The 16,838-nt window shown below is 32.9% G+C and overlaps 1 protein-coding gene and 2 long non-coding RNA genes across 3 annotated transcripts; all 3 read right to left on the reverse strand.

Moving 5' to 3' along the window:
- Positions 1-956: 956 nt before the first annotated feature.
- Positions 957-2,757, reverse strand: LOC149503556 (uncharacterized). Its single transcript, XR_016324144.1, has 3 exons — positions 2,360-2,757; positions 1,817-2,063; positions 957-1,313 (listed from the first exon to the last, which is right to left on the reverse strand). It is a non-coding gene; the product is annotated as an uncharacterized LOC149503556 (long non-coding RNA).
- Positions 2,758-3,123: 366 nt separating this feature from the next.
- On the reverse strand, positions 3,124-8,537 carry LOC149503557 (uncharacterized). The gene has a single exon (XM_089731528.1). It carries the CDS (start codon positions 8,386-8,388, stop codon positions 6,826-6,828), a length of 1,563 nt encoding a protein of 520 aa, XP_089587654.1. The 5' UTR covers positions 8,389-8,537; the 3' UTR covers positions 3,124-6,825.
- Positions 8,538-8,752: 215 nt separating this feature from the next.
- On the reverse strand, positions 8,753-13,286 carry LOC149503558 (uncharacterized). Its single transcript, XR_016324179.1, has 2 exons — positions 13,155-13,286; positions 8,753-12,467 (listed from the first exon to the last, which is right to left on the reverse strand). It is a non-coding gene; the product is annotated as an uncharacterized LOC149503558 (long non-coding RNA).
- Positions 13,287-16,838: the final 3,552 nt, after the last annotated feature.

The raw sequence follows: 16,838 nt of genomic DNA on the forward strand, positions 1-16,838 counted from the left end.
TTTTTGTGTAAGATTAGAAAAATGTTATTCTTCCAAAAAGAAACTACATTACCTAACAACTGTGCAACTTACTCGGGATCAAAATCAATACTAATTATAGTGACCTGATTATTTTTTTCAAAGTTGCTGTTTGCTACACAAAAGTAGCAAGTTTTACTTTTAGTATAATACATATGCATTTGAACTTGTGCATAATATCTTTCTTTAATTTTTTTTTGCCATTTTTTTTATGGAAACAGCATTACACACTTGCTTTTTTGTAGATCTATCAAAAAAACATAATTTATGATTTTTTTTAGCATAGTGGGCAATACCCTATTATTCATATTAATTATATACGGTGATGCGAAAATTATTTCTTTACTGAATTATTTAAGAATGATAGGCATAATATAATATTTTAATACGCTATCTTTGTTTATAATTTTTAATCTATTATTTAAAAATAAGTTATCTATAATATTTTTAATTTCTTTATTTATCGGGTGGTCACAGTCATTATTATAAAAATAGAAATTTTGAGGAAATACAAATGTTTAATACAAATTATTTTGATAATCGAAATAAATTAATATCAATCCAAATTAATATTTGAACTATGAAAATTGTATGGTATGTAAACAGAAATATATTTTATAATTATAATGATTATTTATTCCATGCAGTGTCGGTTAGAGAAGCTGTGCAAATTAGAATAAATTCTAATAAAGAATAAGAATAAACTTTGAAGAGAAGAAAAGAGCTTTCTTCGAAGCTCAATTCTACAAGGTATTCAATCAGATAGCTATCTATCTCTGTCTTTCCTGTATGAAATTTTGGTATGTCGAAATATTGGATAAATCCAGCAAAGCTAAATAGAATATTTACCTAAAAAGTATGTTTATGCTTAAAGTCACGTGTTTATGTTATTCGAAAATATTAACCAATTTTTCAATCGAAGATTAAAACAACATTAATACTGAGAATGAATATTTATTTATAAAATACACATATATGTTTTGACCAAAAATTTTGCACGATAATTAAAATTATATTCATTAATATTCATTTAAATAAATATTAATTAATCTTCTTCTATAACTCATAGTCAACTGTTGATCCTTCTTTTGCTGGTGCATTTGACTCATCACTGTCAAATTTGTCCTCAGGAACAACAGTTTTCTTTTTGCTGGTTCTGATTGTTTACTTGTACTTGCTTCAGATATATTTAGGGGTGATGTGGCAATACACACTTGCCTTGCCTTTGTGTTCCTGTGCTGGAGCTACTTGGATAGCTTTGTCATTACTACACCTATTTTCAAGTGGCTGGACATCTGGAAATATGAAATAATGTTAGCAATTTCTAGGTACCCAACAAACTTATAGTTTGTAAATATATAGGATTATATGTGTACTGTAGTAGTAGTAGTAGTAGTAGTAGTAGTATGTAACTTCCTAGTCATCATCATCAGCCCATATAATATATCCCCTTGCTGGACACTGGCCTCCACTACCATTGAGAGGGTTTTTAGGCCTTAGTCCACCACGCTGGCCTAGTGCTGGTTGGTGGATTACACACCTAAGAAAATCCTAAGAACATTTAGGTGTGCAGGTTTCATCACAATGTTTTCCTTCACTGTTAAAGTAAGTAAGTGATATTACACTGTGATAAATTTTCATTATCACAAACTTCCTAGTACCTTATGTAATAGGAACTGAGGTCCACTTGCCCATTTTAGCTACTTCCACTAACTAACTAACTATTCTCCTTTTTTCTGATATTGTTATTTGATTATGAGATCTGTGAGTGTTATTAATTATTGACAGTTACACCTACCTTGACTACAAGATGGCAAAGGTATAATAATATAACACATCTCATTTTTAGTCGTCTCTTCAATCTCCTTGACAATAGTGAGTCTTTGCCATTTCACAAATGCAGGTCGAGGTTCACTTTGAGTGAATTTTCGTTTTCTATCTGCCCGACAATCGAATTTGGATGGTAAACAGTTTGGTTTCATTCGAATTCATTTGATGGAGCCCATTATCTTGTATTGCATATAATTCTCAATGTCGTTTTCCAGCTAAAACATGAAATAATTTTCCAACACTTTCAATACATAAACTATAAAAAAAATATTAAAATGTTATTTTACTAATGTTAGGAATATAATTTCGACTGTGTAAAAAAGTTATTATAATGTATACCTACATTATCTCTTGAAAGATAAATAATGAACATATTATTGACTTAATCTTTTTTATACCTTCATAACGATAGGTAGGAGGATGGAAAAAATGTATTTGGTCTAACTTTACGCCAATGTACATTATTTCATTTATTTATTTTTTAATTTTTTTAATTAAACTGTATACATACCAATCAATTGCTCCTTCAGGATTTATATTTGTTTTTTTTTCTCTCGATTAAAACCGCGTAGACGGTACAAAGTTTAGGCATTATAGTTGACGCATGCGCAGTACACATATTTTGCATACATTTATTCAACTAATAAAAATAGTAAATTAAACAAAAAACGAGTAATTTCGAAAGAGAACAAACGTGTTTTATGTAAGAACAATCGAAAATGAATATTTACGAGTCATTAAGGATGAAAAAATATTAAAAATTGCATTAGAGGGGCTAACTTGTAGGTATATTTTTAAATATTTTTTTTAAATAAATAAATGCAGAACAAACAATTATTAACAGTGAACAATCATGAACAAATGATGAACAAACGTATTAATAGAAAATAAGTATAAAATAGGAACAAAAAATTTTTTTGAGGGGCTAACTTCATTCACCTTTAATTGAGCATGTATGTAATCTTAAAAAATACTCATGGATCTCAAATATATTATGTGTATAATCTATGCTCATGGAAATTCATGGACATTTTTTTTTTTTTTCCTTCTTTTTGGCTTTTACATATTGATGTATTTAGCCACTGACAGTAATAAAACTCGGGAACCAAAGCATGATAAAATTGTAAGAATTAGGTAAAGGAAATTTGGAAAGAGGATTAGGAAGTAAAGGAAAATATGGAATATATATATATATATAAATTATTAAACTAAATCATGTATAAATAGAATATATTTTTATTATGGAATATATAATGAAATTATTAAACTAAATCATGTATGAATAGAATATATTTTTATTAAATTTTAATATTATTTTCAATTATAAATTTGGATAATAATTTATAAACATTTTGCTTTTCATCATAAAGTAAACATTTAACAGAGGTAGGAAATGGTATTTTGAGGAAAATTAAACTGCTCAAAAAAGAAGATCTGTCATATAGAGGGCAGGTAAAAAATATATGATTCAAATCCCCCACACCAGTATCACAAGAACAGGCGTCAGAGTCTATAATTTTAAGCTTAGCAAGGTGGACAGGTGAACAATGATGCCCCAGTCTCATCCTAATTATTATACTACAACACAATTTACTTATTTTTATTTTAAAGAACCATGGTTTACGCCTAATATTAGGTACTAGCTCTGAATAATATTTGCCTTTTGTCTTTTGGCTTTCCGACCATAGTTTATTCCAATCCTCATATAGGCTTCTCTTAGGTATATTAGCTAGATCATGGCAAAAATTGGTGTAAGGTACTATATCTCCACAATTCACCGCCTCTTTAGCAAGAAGATCAGCTTTTTCATTTCCTTTAATACCTGAATGACTAGGAATCCAGGCAAATACAACAGATAAATTTAAACCTCGGCATTTTAATAATAAATTTCTTATTTTAATGATAACTGGATATTGTTGTTTTGAATTAAATGGGCATTTCTCAATAGCTTGTAAAGCACTTAGAGAATCACCAAATATTACTGTTTCTTTTAATCTCATCAGGAGTATGTACTCCACCGCTCTTAAGAGGCCAAAGCATTCTCCAGTAAATACTGATGTATTTGGGGGAAGTTTGATTTTCTGAACTATTTCATATTGTTCATGATATACGCCTATCCCAACGCATCCTAAACGTGTCAGTTTAGATGCATCACTATATATATAATTCCAATTTCTCCAGTTGGTGTCTGTATTAAATTTAAATATCGGTTTTGCATATGGGTGATTTTTTGTAATGTTAAGGGTTTTTACTACTTCTGGTGGTTGGATTAGAGCATTAAATACACTGTCGAAAAGAGGAAATACCTTGGTTCTATGTGTTGGTGCATTTATCAAAAGGTACTTTTGGTAACTTAGTACTATGCACGGACTACGTTTATTGGACCAATATTTTGATTTTTTAACCTTTTCATTAAGCAATTGAATTTTATTTATAAGTGGATGTTGCGAAAATTGTAAACAACGAAAGAAAAATTTATCTGCTAGATACTGACGTCTAAGATTTAAGGGAGGATCTGTGCATTCTACTTGCAGAGCATTTATGGGACTTGATTTCATTGCACCAGTAATAATTCTGAGTGCTTTAGATTGAATATTATCTAATTTTTTAAAGCCCGCCTTATAACCGGGTTCTAAAAGAAATGATGCGTAATCTATGACACTTCTTATTATAGCATTATATAATATTTTTAAATTATAGGGATGGGCACCCCACCAGACGCCTGTCAAACACCTGATAATATTTAAAAGTTTCTCACACTTATTTATTATGAACTCACAGTGTGGTAAACCTGTCAACTTCTCATCCAATATGAGTCCTAAAAATTTAACTTGGTTTTTTATAGGTATAGGTAATCCCTCAAAATTAACATCGAAATTAGGAGGAATTCGCATGCGCGAGAACAGAACTACAGAGCTTTTGGAGATAGATATTTCAAATCCATTTTTATCTAGCCAATTTTTAAGTGACTTTAGTGCCATATTTAAATGGGAAGCTGCATCTTTAGCTGCAGTGCTTGCAGAATATATTAATAGGTCATCGGCGTACTGAAGCACTTTGACTGTACTACCAAGAGCTGTTTCCAGATCTGCAGTATAAATGTTATACAAAAGTGGGCTGAGTACAGAACCTTGAGGTAATCCTCTCCAGGTTGTTCTTTGTATTTTGTTAGATTCCACTACATCTATGTTTAATTTAATATTTCTTTCAGAAAATAATTTAATTATGAAATTTGTTAATAATTTTGGAACTTTTAATTGGACCATTTTTCTGTGAAGTATAGGTATAATGACTTTATCGTATGCTGATGATATATCTAGAAAAGCTGCTGTAATAACTTTATTATCTGAAAAAGATAGACGAATATCAGTAATAAAGATTGATAAGTTATCTAAAGTGCCCTTTCCTTTTCGAAAACCATACTGATTGGGGGATAATAAATTATTACTTTCAACAAACCACTCTAATCTATTCTTAATTAAATTCTCAGCAATCTTTCCAAAGACTGAAGATAAAATAATAGCCCGATATGATGATGCGTCTGATGAAGGCTTACCAGGTTTCAGTATTGGTAAGATTAACTGAGTTTTCCATTCTATGGGAATATTACCAGAAAGTACAATGGAGTTGATCAGATTTAAATAATATACCAGTGATATATCTGACAAATTGACTAGAAAAGAGTATGGTATGCTATCTTGTCCAGGTGTAGAGTCTTTAAGCCTAGATAGCACAGCTTTTAATTCCAAGAGAGAAAATGGTTCATTTAGGTTTTCATGCAAGTTATCATGAATATCAATGCAGCTAGATAAATTCATTTGTTCTGGTACATAAGGAGGTGCGAGATTGTCAAGGAACTGTTCTGATAAAGAAAGGGGAATATATTTATTTGTGGGATTTGCTATAGCTGATCTAAACCGTTTTATATTGTTCCAAACTGTATGACTTTTAGTATTAGGGTCTATGGATAGACAGAAGTTTTTCCATCCATCCAATTTTTTTTTTCTTAACAATTTTTTTGTTTCTTTAGAAATATTAATGAGATTTAAATAATTTTCATTGGTCATTGAGGTACTATACTGTTTTTCTGCATCTTTTCTTTTTTTAATAGCAATACTGCACTCATTATCCCACCACGGTGGTGATGGTATTCCTTTTAGGTTGTTGTGTTTAAAAGGAAACACCTGATCTGCTGCTTCTGTTAATGCTTCTGTCAGAGCTATCGAAGCAACCTGTTCATTACCCCGTTGTATATCTTTCAATAAATTTATTTTTTGTTCAGCTAAATATTTAAAACGTTTCCAATCACCATTATTAGTTCTGTATTTCAATGTTGATTTTGGCCTATTAGGTATAGGAAGTATAGAGGGTGATGAAATTAATATAGGGAAATGATCACTTCCATATGTTGAAGGAAGAGTTTCCCAGGATAACTTAAGTGCTAGACTGGAAGTGCAAATAGAAAGATCTATTGCACTTATATTTTGTTCAGGTTTTGTTCGTCTTGTTGGGACACCAGTATTCAAAATACAAAGATTGTGTTTATCGATTATATCTAAAAGAGTTTCTCCATAATTTTTATTTAAAGAACAGCCCCAAGAGGGATGATGAGAATTTAAGTCGCCCAAAATTATGAATGGTTTTGGAATATTATCTATAATACTATCAATGCTAGACATAATATCTGAAGTAGGATAGGGTATATATATAGAAATGAAGCAAATATTATTAGAAATGATAGCAGTAGTAGAAAAATCATTTGAATGAGATGGGAGAGAGTAAGTAACATATGGGAGGGGATTTTTAATGAGAATTGCAGTTCCTTTGTAACCAGTACATTGATCATCTCTAATACAAGTATAGCCAGAAATCCTAAAAAAAGAATTTGGCTTAAGCCATGTTTCTGAAAGAGCTATAATATATGGATCATATTTATTTATAAGATATATTAAATCACTTTTTTTACTATTTACACTTCTACAGTTCCACTGTAGTATTTTGTGTACCTTGTCCATAGTTATTTTGATTATTATTATTAATTTGATTTAGTAAATTCAATAGAATAGCAGCGTTGTTCGGTAAGGATGGTGAATTTTTATCTGAGAATAGGTAAGATAATAACTTAATAATTAAATCTGAAATTGACAGAGTTTCGTCCTCTTTCGAGGTGAATGCACAACCATTTGCGGATTGAATGTGGGGATCTTTTATGATAGCATCGTGTGCTGCTTTATCATATGTTTTTGTTAATGGCTTTTGAGGTATGTTGCGTGGTTTAAGAAAAAATGTTTTCTTATAAGAATTTTGAGTATGATGAGTAGGAGATCTTTGTATGTCTATATTATTATTGAAAGTATGAGACTGTGTAGGGATGGGATCTGAAATTAATATATCTGCATATGATCTTGAACTGGTCGGGTGCAGTTTAGATGCTTCTGCGTATGAAATGCATTTTTGGGCCATTGATAACTTTATTTGTTTTTGTCTTAAAAACTCTGGACAAGATTTACTTGTGGCCATATGACTCCCCTTGCATAAACAACATGATATATGCTCTTCTTCTACATTACAAGACTCTCCGCTATGATTATGGCCACACCTGTAGCACTGTGGTTTGGACCTACACTGTACTTTGGTATGTCCAAAGCGACAGCAATTGTAGCACTGAATAGTCGGGAATGTATATAAGTCTACAGTTAGAGCGTTATAACAAACAAATATTCTTTTTGGTAATACCTGTCCATCGAATGTAATAACTACAGACTGTGATGGCTTCCAGACAGTCTTGCCCTCTATTGTACTTTTATAATTTAATCTTCTAGCTTTAATAACCTCCCCACATCCTACTGGTACACTTATATTTTCTTTAATCTCATCTGGTGACCACTCAATGGGAACCCCACGAACTAGTCCTATTCTCGTTAAATGAAAAGATGGAATAAACGCTTTATAATTATTTTTTCCTAATAAATCATTTTTTATAAATGCATTAGCATCTAAATAATTAGAGAAAGACAGTGTGATCCGGTTTCTTCCTATTTTTTTAACACTTCCGTTGATAATATTGAAAAAATTATATTTTTTTAGAAATTTCCCAAAAGAGACTGGATGAAGAGTGGTGCCATCATTGAGAGCGGTTTGATTTTTCTGAACATGGATAAGATAAGGTGAAATATCCGAAGACTCATAAAATAATCTGCTTACTTGAGGCGGGCGAGGAGGAATTGAAACATTATTAATATCAGCACTTTTTTCTGATATTTGTTCAGGAATCTTATTATGAGCGATTAAAGACTTAATACCGTTGCAGAGACAGTCTGAGTTCTTATCTCCATTTGCATCATCTAAATTGTTATGACTTTTCTTCTTTCTTTTTTTATTACAGTGCTTACAGATTTTCGATTGTTTTATTACTCGTCGTTTGCGACTATTACTGGATATTACTGAACCATCTGTGTCCATGTCACTTTCAGTACTCAAAATCATATTAATTGCTACGTCCTGAGGGCCAGTGCCCCCAGGATCCGGCGGCTCGTTCATAGGAAGATGTTAAACAACTTACCAGGAAGTCGCCAAAGATGAAAACGTATACTAATAAATAAAATATATACAATAATTATATTAATTAATACAATACTTCACTAATCTTTCCCTATTAATTAAATTAAAAAATTTAAAAGCCAAAAAAACTCCCGCCTTATCCGAGGTTCCCGCGCTTTTTTTTTTCAATTCATGGACATAAGTGACAAATTAATTGTCTTCGATTCATTTCATTTCACTCAATATTATCATTTTTCATAAAAATAAGAACATAAATTAAAATAAGACATGACTTAAAAGTCTTAGTTACCAGGTCATAAAATCTCTTTATAAAAAAAAATGGACAAAAGTGCCCACTGAGCTCTTCAGGCAAGATATATTGTTGACAATGTTGACCCTATTGCTGTGTCGCTGCTGTACAAGGTAAAATAGGGACAGAGTATTGATAATAGCTATTTTGTTCATAGTGATACAAACATTTCAAAGGAAGTAAAATTGACGCATCCGATACAACGGAGATAAGCCAGTACAAAAAGGCACATCCAATAGCTAAGTAAAGATTGATGATGATGCTGCTGTTCCTATTGTTCACAATAACTGGATCACAGGTTTTTGTTTCTGTATTTTTTTCATGGAATTTATTGTAATTACTAATTATTCATAATGTCTTGTTTACTTTGCTACTATGTGTGAACCTTACAGAATCTTACAACCATCAATGGTTTCAAATGCTTAAATTAGTTGACTGAATGATACTTTGATTTTACAAATGCAAAAAGAACTTCCTTTCATGTGTTTTCCAGGCTTGGGACTGGCTCTTCTTCTTCTCATTCTTCTTCGTGTCTTCATCGTGTCATTCCTCGACAATCATGAGAGGATTCTATATTGAAGTTTGGTGTCAGTTTTGTTGACAGAAGACCATTTGAGAGTACACATGTGCTTCAACATTTTATTCCTCTTCCATAGAAAAAATTTAACATAATGTAGTTGTAAATGAGAAAAATAGTTTATTATTCATGTACCCGTTATTGGGTGATGTATTTCATTTTCTTTTTCAAGGCCGTTCCATTTTGATTTCGCCGAAGTCAAGTTTTATATAGTCTGTGGTTTTGGTTATTCTCAGATGTCTTTTGGTGTGGTTTGGACTCTTGTTTGTTGGGTGGGCTTAGTGATTGCACACACTACATTCTATTGAAAAATTTGCTGTCATATTTTGAAAATGTGATATGGCAATATTTAATTCTTTGAGAGTCGTGATAGGATTCTATTCTGAAGTTCGACGTCAGTTTCTTTGACAGGGACCGATTTCTACATTCTATTGAAAGACTTTATCTGTCATATTTTGAAAATCTTTTATGTCAATATTTAATTCTTTGAGAGTCGTGATGGGATTCTAATCTGAAGTTCGATGTCAATTTTGTTGACGGGGGACTGTTTGCGAGTACACATGTGCTGTGAATTTTACTCCTTCCTTTAAAGTACAAATTGAACATTATGAAGTTGAAAATGAGAAAAATCATTTATTACTCATGTATTAGGTGATCTACATTCTATTCAAAAATTTGTTGAAAATGTGATATGGCAATATTGTTGTTTCTGAGAATCATGATAGGATTCTATTCTGAAGTTCGATGTCAATTTTGTTGACTGGGAACTGTTTGCGAGTACACATGTGCAACAAATTTTATTCTTCTTCTATAGAACAAATTAAACGTAATGAAGTTGAAAATGAGAAAAATCGTTTATTATTCATGTTCCCGTTATTAGGTGATCTTGTACTACATTCTATTGAAAAACTTGATGCCATATTTTGAAAATGTGTTATGGCAATGTTGAATTTTTTGAGAATCATGATAGGATTCTATTCTTAACCCGGCGAGCATGAGGTGAAAAAAAGTTACATCAAGAATGTGGCAGGGTATGACATACCCATAATTTGTTGTACTATAATATTGTTCTTATTATTATTTACTCAATTATGTTGATCTTATTTTGTAAAATAATGAATTATTTAATGGCATTCAATGAAAGAAGTTTTTAATTCTGAAATTATTATTATTTATTAATCTTTTTCTTAAACACAGTAATTTTAGCAACAAACATTTAGAGGTTTACAAAAATCAACAATTTAACAATAATATTATTCTTTGGAATAAAATCAACCTAATACTGAAAGATAATGAGATTCTTTTCATTATAAAACATATAATTATTTTTTTAAACTAAAAATATGATCAAAGACTACTGTCGAGTTCAGCACAATTTTCGCAAATAAATTTTGCGTGCTCCATACATATGGGCTTGGCACAAGCATTGCAGGAATGCTTGGTTTTTCTATCCTTCTTGTATGGACAATCCTGGCATCTGAAATATCGCCCAGGTACATTCACATGTCTTGGTGTTGGTTCACCTAGCTGTTTCTCGATTCGCTGGCGGAGGTAGGTGGGAATATTTTTTTATTTTTATTTCTTGAATGCAGATGTTCGTAAATCATTGATAAGCCCAAACTACGAATGAATTCTGTTCTCTTGATCGTAACGTTTTTATTTGCTCGATAAATAATGCAAGCATTTATAGCTGCCATGTTCAAGACACCATAGAATAAAGTCATAGGCCATCGTTTACTGTTGCGAGAAACGTTGTAATTGGCACTCAACTCATCAACCACATCAACGCCAGCTTTGGTCGAATTATAGAATGTTATCATTTCAGGTTTTTGTTTCTCTCCTGTAGATTCATCTATTGAATTATCATGATGTATGGTGGACATAACAACAACCACGTTGTTCTTCTTTGGCGCATAGGAAACGAGTGTAATATTTTTTTGAAACCCAAAGACTGAACTGTTAGGTTGTCTGTCAGTTCTAATGAAAGATTCGGGAATCTGTCTCTTGTTTTTTCGTACAGTTCCAACCGACGTGAGTCGATACTCATTTAGTAGATGCAGCATTAGCTCATATCCGGTGAACCAATTATCGAATGTCACGTTGCGATGTGATCGTGCAACTGGTTGAATGAGTCTCTCCACTACTTCAAAGGGTCTATTACTGACTGCATATGGTCCCGACGGTTGTTTTCCTGCGTACACTTCCAAATTCACAACATAACAGTTTTTTACATCGACTAGAGCCAAAATTTTTATACCGTACTTGGCTGGTTTATTTGGAATGTAGACACGAAACAGGCATCGACCTCTAAATGATAGTAGCATCTCATCGATAGTCAGAAACTCACTTGGGGAGTACGCATTCTGACAGCATCGAACAAACTGGTCAAAAATGCTTCTGAAGGCAGCCATATTATCAGTTTGTTTACGCTCATCTCTCGTAGATTTGTCATCAAAACGAATATTACTTTGCACAAACTGAAATCTCTGGTGACATTGTGGTGCGAAATATATCAACGCCAGTTCCATCGGTTCGCCAAAGATCTTTCAAACTCTGTCGATTAGATTTGATAAGGCCAGCTAAGTACAATAATGCAATTAATGCTTTCAATTCACTTAATGTGGTTTCTTGCATGTAGAAAGAAGCTTCAGCACTCGAATTTTCAGCAGCAGTTTTGGTTTGTCAATGGCGAATTGACGAATTAGTGTGGGTCAAAATTTCTTGTAGCATATCTGAAGTGACAAAAATTTTCCAGCATTCATACTCTGTAGAAGCATCCCTTGCAATATTTTTTACTTGAGCTTGCTCTGTTACGATGTTTTCGGAACGAAGCCTTACGTTTGGACGTTGACAATTTTTATACCACTTGGTACCGTCTTTTGGCGTATAAAAAGGGTCACCCACTTGTCGAGAAGCTGAAGCTCTCTGCCTGACGAGAGACAGTGGTAAATCGTCATCGGGGTCACTATCTGATTCATTTGCTATTATTGCATTTGCTTCTTCCTGCCTGGAGTTGGATGGAACATCAACTGAATCTATCCGCTCTTCTTCTGTGTCATAATTCCCTTCGTGCTCACTACAGTGATCGGTTTCATCTTCTGAACTGGATTCATCAGAATAATCACTTAGCTCCTCCTCTAACATGGCACGGATTCGCTCTTCTTGTCTTTCAATATCCATTTTGATCAAAAACTGAAAAAAAAAAAAAAAAAAAACTCAACTAAAGAAACGAAAGACAACCGATACAGTAAATCATAAAAAAAGAACAATGGATAACATAAAAATACCAATAAAACAGTTGAAATTAATAATCGAAAAAATTACATAAAAAAAATACGTCAACAATGAGGCGAAGGTCAAGAGGCGACCTGAGGGGGTGAGGCCGCGCGGCGCGCTACCAGCACTCTAGCGCGCTGCCGTGGAGTGAATAGAGCGACCGGTCGACGGTGTATCGCGTCCCGACCCGGCAGGCTGGTTCTGGTCCAGCGGGGTATACCGGGACACCAGCGGCACCGTCTGGGCGGCCCGACGGGCTGCCGTACCGAGACGGCCGACGTTTCAGAGCCTTCGATTCGCCTCGAAGGCTCCGTCGGCTGGGCGTCCTTGGGGTGAGTCGCGCCGTCTGGTTGTAGTGTTGACCGCGGTAGCCCCCCTACCTCATCCGGGTTCTGACCTCGGAGGGGATCGGACGTCGGGTGTAAGAGTGCAGGGGAGTCGTTTAGTGGGTGGGCCCTAAAATCCTTGGGCCCGCGGTCTGCTCACAACACCATGCAGATCGTTGAGTCTCACATACCCCGCGCGCCCTTTTTGCGCGGGGACCTAGTAGGAGGTTCGGCCCTCTACCCGAAAAAAAAAAAAAAAAAACAGGGTATAACATACCCGAAACAGGTTTGCACACGAATATCCCGCCGGTGTCCCGTGCCACACTGCGATCACGCCACTATCCCCTCCCGCATGCTCCTGCCTCCAGCTACTGAGCGCGCTAGTGTTGTCAGACGAAAATTTTATAAAATACACAACTTTAAAATTTTACCAGGGTATGAGATACCCTGCCTCATGCTCGCCGGGTTAAGTCCGATATCAGTTTTGTTGACAGGAGACTGTTTGCGAGTACACATGTGCTGTGAATTTTATTCCTATTCTAATAAACAAATTGAACGTAATGAAAATGAGAAAAATCGTTTAATATTCATGTTCCCGTTATTGGGTGATCTTGTACTACATTCTATTGAAATATTTGTTGCCATATTTCGAAATTGTGTTATGGCAATATTGTTGTTTCTGAGAATCATGATAGGATTCTATTCTTAAGTCCGATATCAGTTTTGTTGACAGGAGACTGTTTGCGAGTATACATGTGCTGTGAATTTTATTCCTCTTCTAATAAACAAATTGAACGTAATGAAGGTTAAAATGAGAAAAATCGTTTATTATTCATGTTCCCGTTATTGGGTGATTTTGTACTACATTCTATTGAAAAAGTTGCCATATTTTGAAAATGTGTTATGGCAATATTGTTGTTTCTGAGAATCATGATAGGATTCTATTCTTAAGTCCGATATCAGTTTTGTTGACAGGATACTGTTTGCGAGTACACATGTGCTGTGAATTTTATTCCTCTTCTAATAAACAAATTGAACGTGATGAAGGTTAAAATGAGAAAAATCGTTTTATTATTCATGTTCCCGTTATTGGGTGATCTTGTACTACATTCTATTGAAATATTTGTTGCCATATTTTGAAAATGTGTTATGGCAATTTCTGAGAATCATGATAGGATTCTATTCTTAAGTCCGATATCAGTTTTGTTGACAGGATACTGTTTGCGAGTATACATGTGCTGTGAATTTTATTCCTCTTCTAATAAACAAATTGAACGTAATGAAGGTTAAAATGAGAAAAATCGTTTATTATTCATGTTCCCGTTATTGGGTAATTTTGTACTACATTCTATTGAAAAATTTGTTGCCATATTTTGAAAATGTGTTATGGCAATATTGTTGTTTCTGAGAATCATGATAGGATTCTATTCTTAAGTCCGATATCAGTTTTGTTGACAGGATACTGTTTGCGAGTACACATGTGCTGTGAATTTTATTCCTCTTCTAATAAACAAATTGAACGTGATGAAGGTTAAAATGAGAAAAATCGTTTTATTATTCATGTTCCCGTTATTGGGTGATCTTGTACTACATTCTATTGAAATATTTGTTGCCATATTTTGAAAATGTGTTATGGCAATATTGTTGTTTCTGAGAATCATGATAGGATTCTATTCTTAAGTCCGATATCAGTTTTGTTGACAGGATACTGTTTGCGAGTACACATGTGCTGTGAATTTTATTCCTCTTCTAATAAACAAATTGAACATAATGAAGGTTAAAATGAGAAAAATCGTTTATTATTCATGTTCCTGTTATTAAGTGAACTTGTACTACATTCTATTGAAAAACTTGATGCCATGTTTTGAAAATGTGTTATGGCAATGTTGAATTTTTTGAGAATCATGATAGGATTCTATTCTTAAATTTGATATCAGTTTTGTTGATAGGGGACTGTTTGCGAGTACACATGTGCTGTGAATTTTATTCCTCTTCTAATAAACAAATTGAACGTAATGAAGGTTAAAATGAGAAAAATCGTTTATTATTCATGTTCCCGTTATTGGGTGATCTTTTACTACATTCTATTGAAAAATTTGTTGCCATATTTTGAAAATGTGTTATGGCAATATTGTTGTTTCTGAGAATCATGATAGGATTCTATTCTTAAGTCCGATATCAGTTTTGTTGACAGGAGACTGTTTGCGAGTATACATGTGCTGTGAATTTTATTCCTCTTCTAATAAACAAATTGAACGTGATGAAGGTTAAAATGATAAAAATCGTTTATTATTCATGTTCCCGTTATTGGGTGATCTTGTACTACATTCTATTGAAATATTTGTTGCCATATTTTGAAAATGTGTTATGGCAATATTGTTGTTTCTGAGAATCATGATAGGATTCTATTCTTAAGTCCGATATCAGTTTTGTTGACAGGATACTGTTTGCGATTACACATGTGCTGTGAATTTTATTCCTCTTCTAATAAACAAATTGAACGTGATGAAGGTTAAAATGAGAAAAATCGTTTATTATTCATGTTCCCGTTATTGGGTGATCTTGTACTACATTCTATTGAAATATTTGTTGCCATATTTTGAAAATGTGTTATGGCAATATTGTTGTTTCTGAGAATCATGATAGGATTCTATTCTTAAATTTGATATCAGTTTTGTTGATAGGGGACTGTTTGCGAGTACACATGTGCTGTGAATTTTATTCCTCTTCTAATAAACAAATTGAACGTAATGAAGGTTAAAATGAGAAAAATCGTTTATTATTCATGTTCCCGTTATTGGGTGATCTTGTACTACATTCTATTGAAATATTTGTTGCCATATTTTGAAAATGTGTTATGGCAATATTGTTGTTTCTGAGAATCATGATAGGATTCTATTCTTAAGTCCGATATCAGTTTTGTTGACAGGATACTGTTTGCGATTACACATGTGCTGTGAATTTTATTCCTCTTCTAATAAACAAAATGAACGTAATGAAGGTTAAAATGAGAAAAATCGTTTATTATTCATGTTCCCGTTATTGGGTGATCTTGTACTACATTCTATTGAAATATTTGTTGCCATATTTTGAAAATGTGTTATGGCAATATTGTTGTTTCTGAGAATCATGATAGGATTCTATTCTTAAGTCCGATATCAGTTTTGTTGACAGGATACTGTTTGCGATTACACATGTGCTGTGAATTTTATTCCTCTTCTAATAAACAAAATGAACGTAATGAAGGTTAAAATGAGAAAAATCGTTTATTATTCATGTTCCCGTTATTGGGTGATCTTGTACTACATTATATTGAAAAATTTGTTGCCATATTTTGAAAATGTGTTATGGCAATGTTGAATTTTTTGAGAATCATGATAGGATTCTATTCTTAAGTTCAATGTCAATTTTGTTGACTGGGGTCTGTTTGCGAGTACACGTGTGCAACAAATTTTATTATTCTTCTATAGAACAAATTAAACGTAATGAAGTTAAAAATGAGAAAAATCATTTATTATTCATGTACTCGTTATTAGGTGATCTACATTCTATTGAAAAATTTGTTGCCATATTCTGAAAATGTGATATGGCAATATTGTTGTTTCTGAGAATCATGATAGGATTCTATTCTTAAATTTGATATCAGTTTTGTTGATAGGGGACTGTTTGCGAGTACACATGTGCTGTGAATTTTATTCCTCTTCTAATAAACAAATTGAACGTGATGAAGGTTAAAATGAGAAAAATCGTTTATTATTCATGTACCCGTTATTGGGTGATCTTGTACTACATTCTATTGAAATATTTGTTGCCATATTTTGAAAATGTGTTATGGCAATATTGTTGTTTCTAAGAATCATGATAGGATTCTATTCTTAAGTCCGATATCAGTTTTGTTGACAGGATACTGTTTGCAATTACACATGTGCTGTGAATTTTATTCCTCTTCTAATAAACAAAA

This window comes from Bombyx mandarina, chromosome 01 (assembly GCF_030267445.1).
Source record: "Bombyx mandarina strain Sakado chromosome 01, ASM3026744v2".
Taxonomy (NCBI): Eukaryota; Metazoa; Arthropoda; class Insecta; order Lepidoptera; family Bombycidae; genus Bombyx; species Bombyx mandarina.

What these genes read in the sequence shown, in the direction of transcription:
- LOC149503557 (XM_089731528.1), bottom strand. Translation starts at nt 8,388, where the DNA reads ATGAACGAGCCGCCGGATCCTGGGGGCACTGGCCCTCAGGACGTAGCA.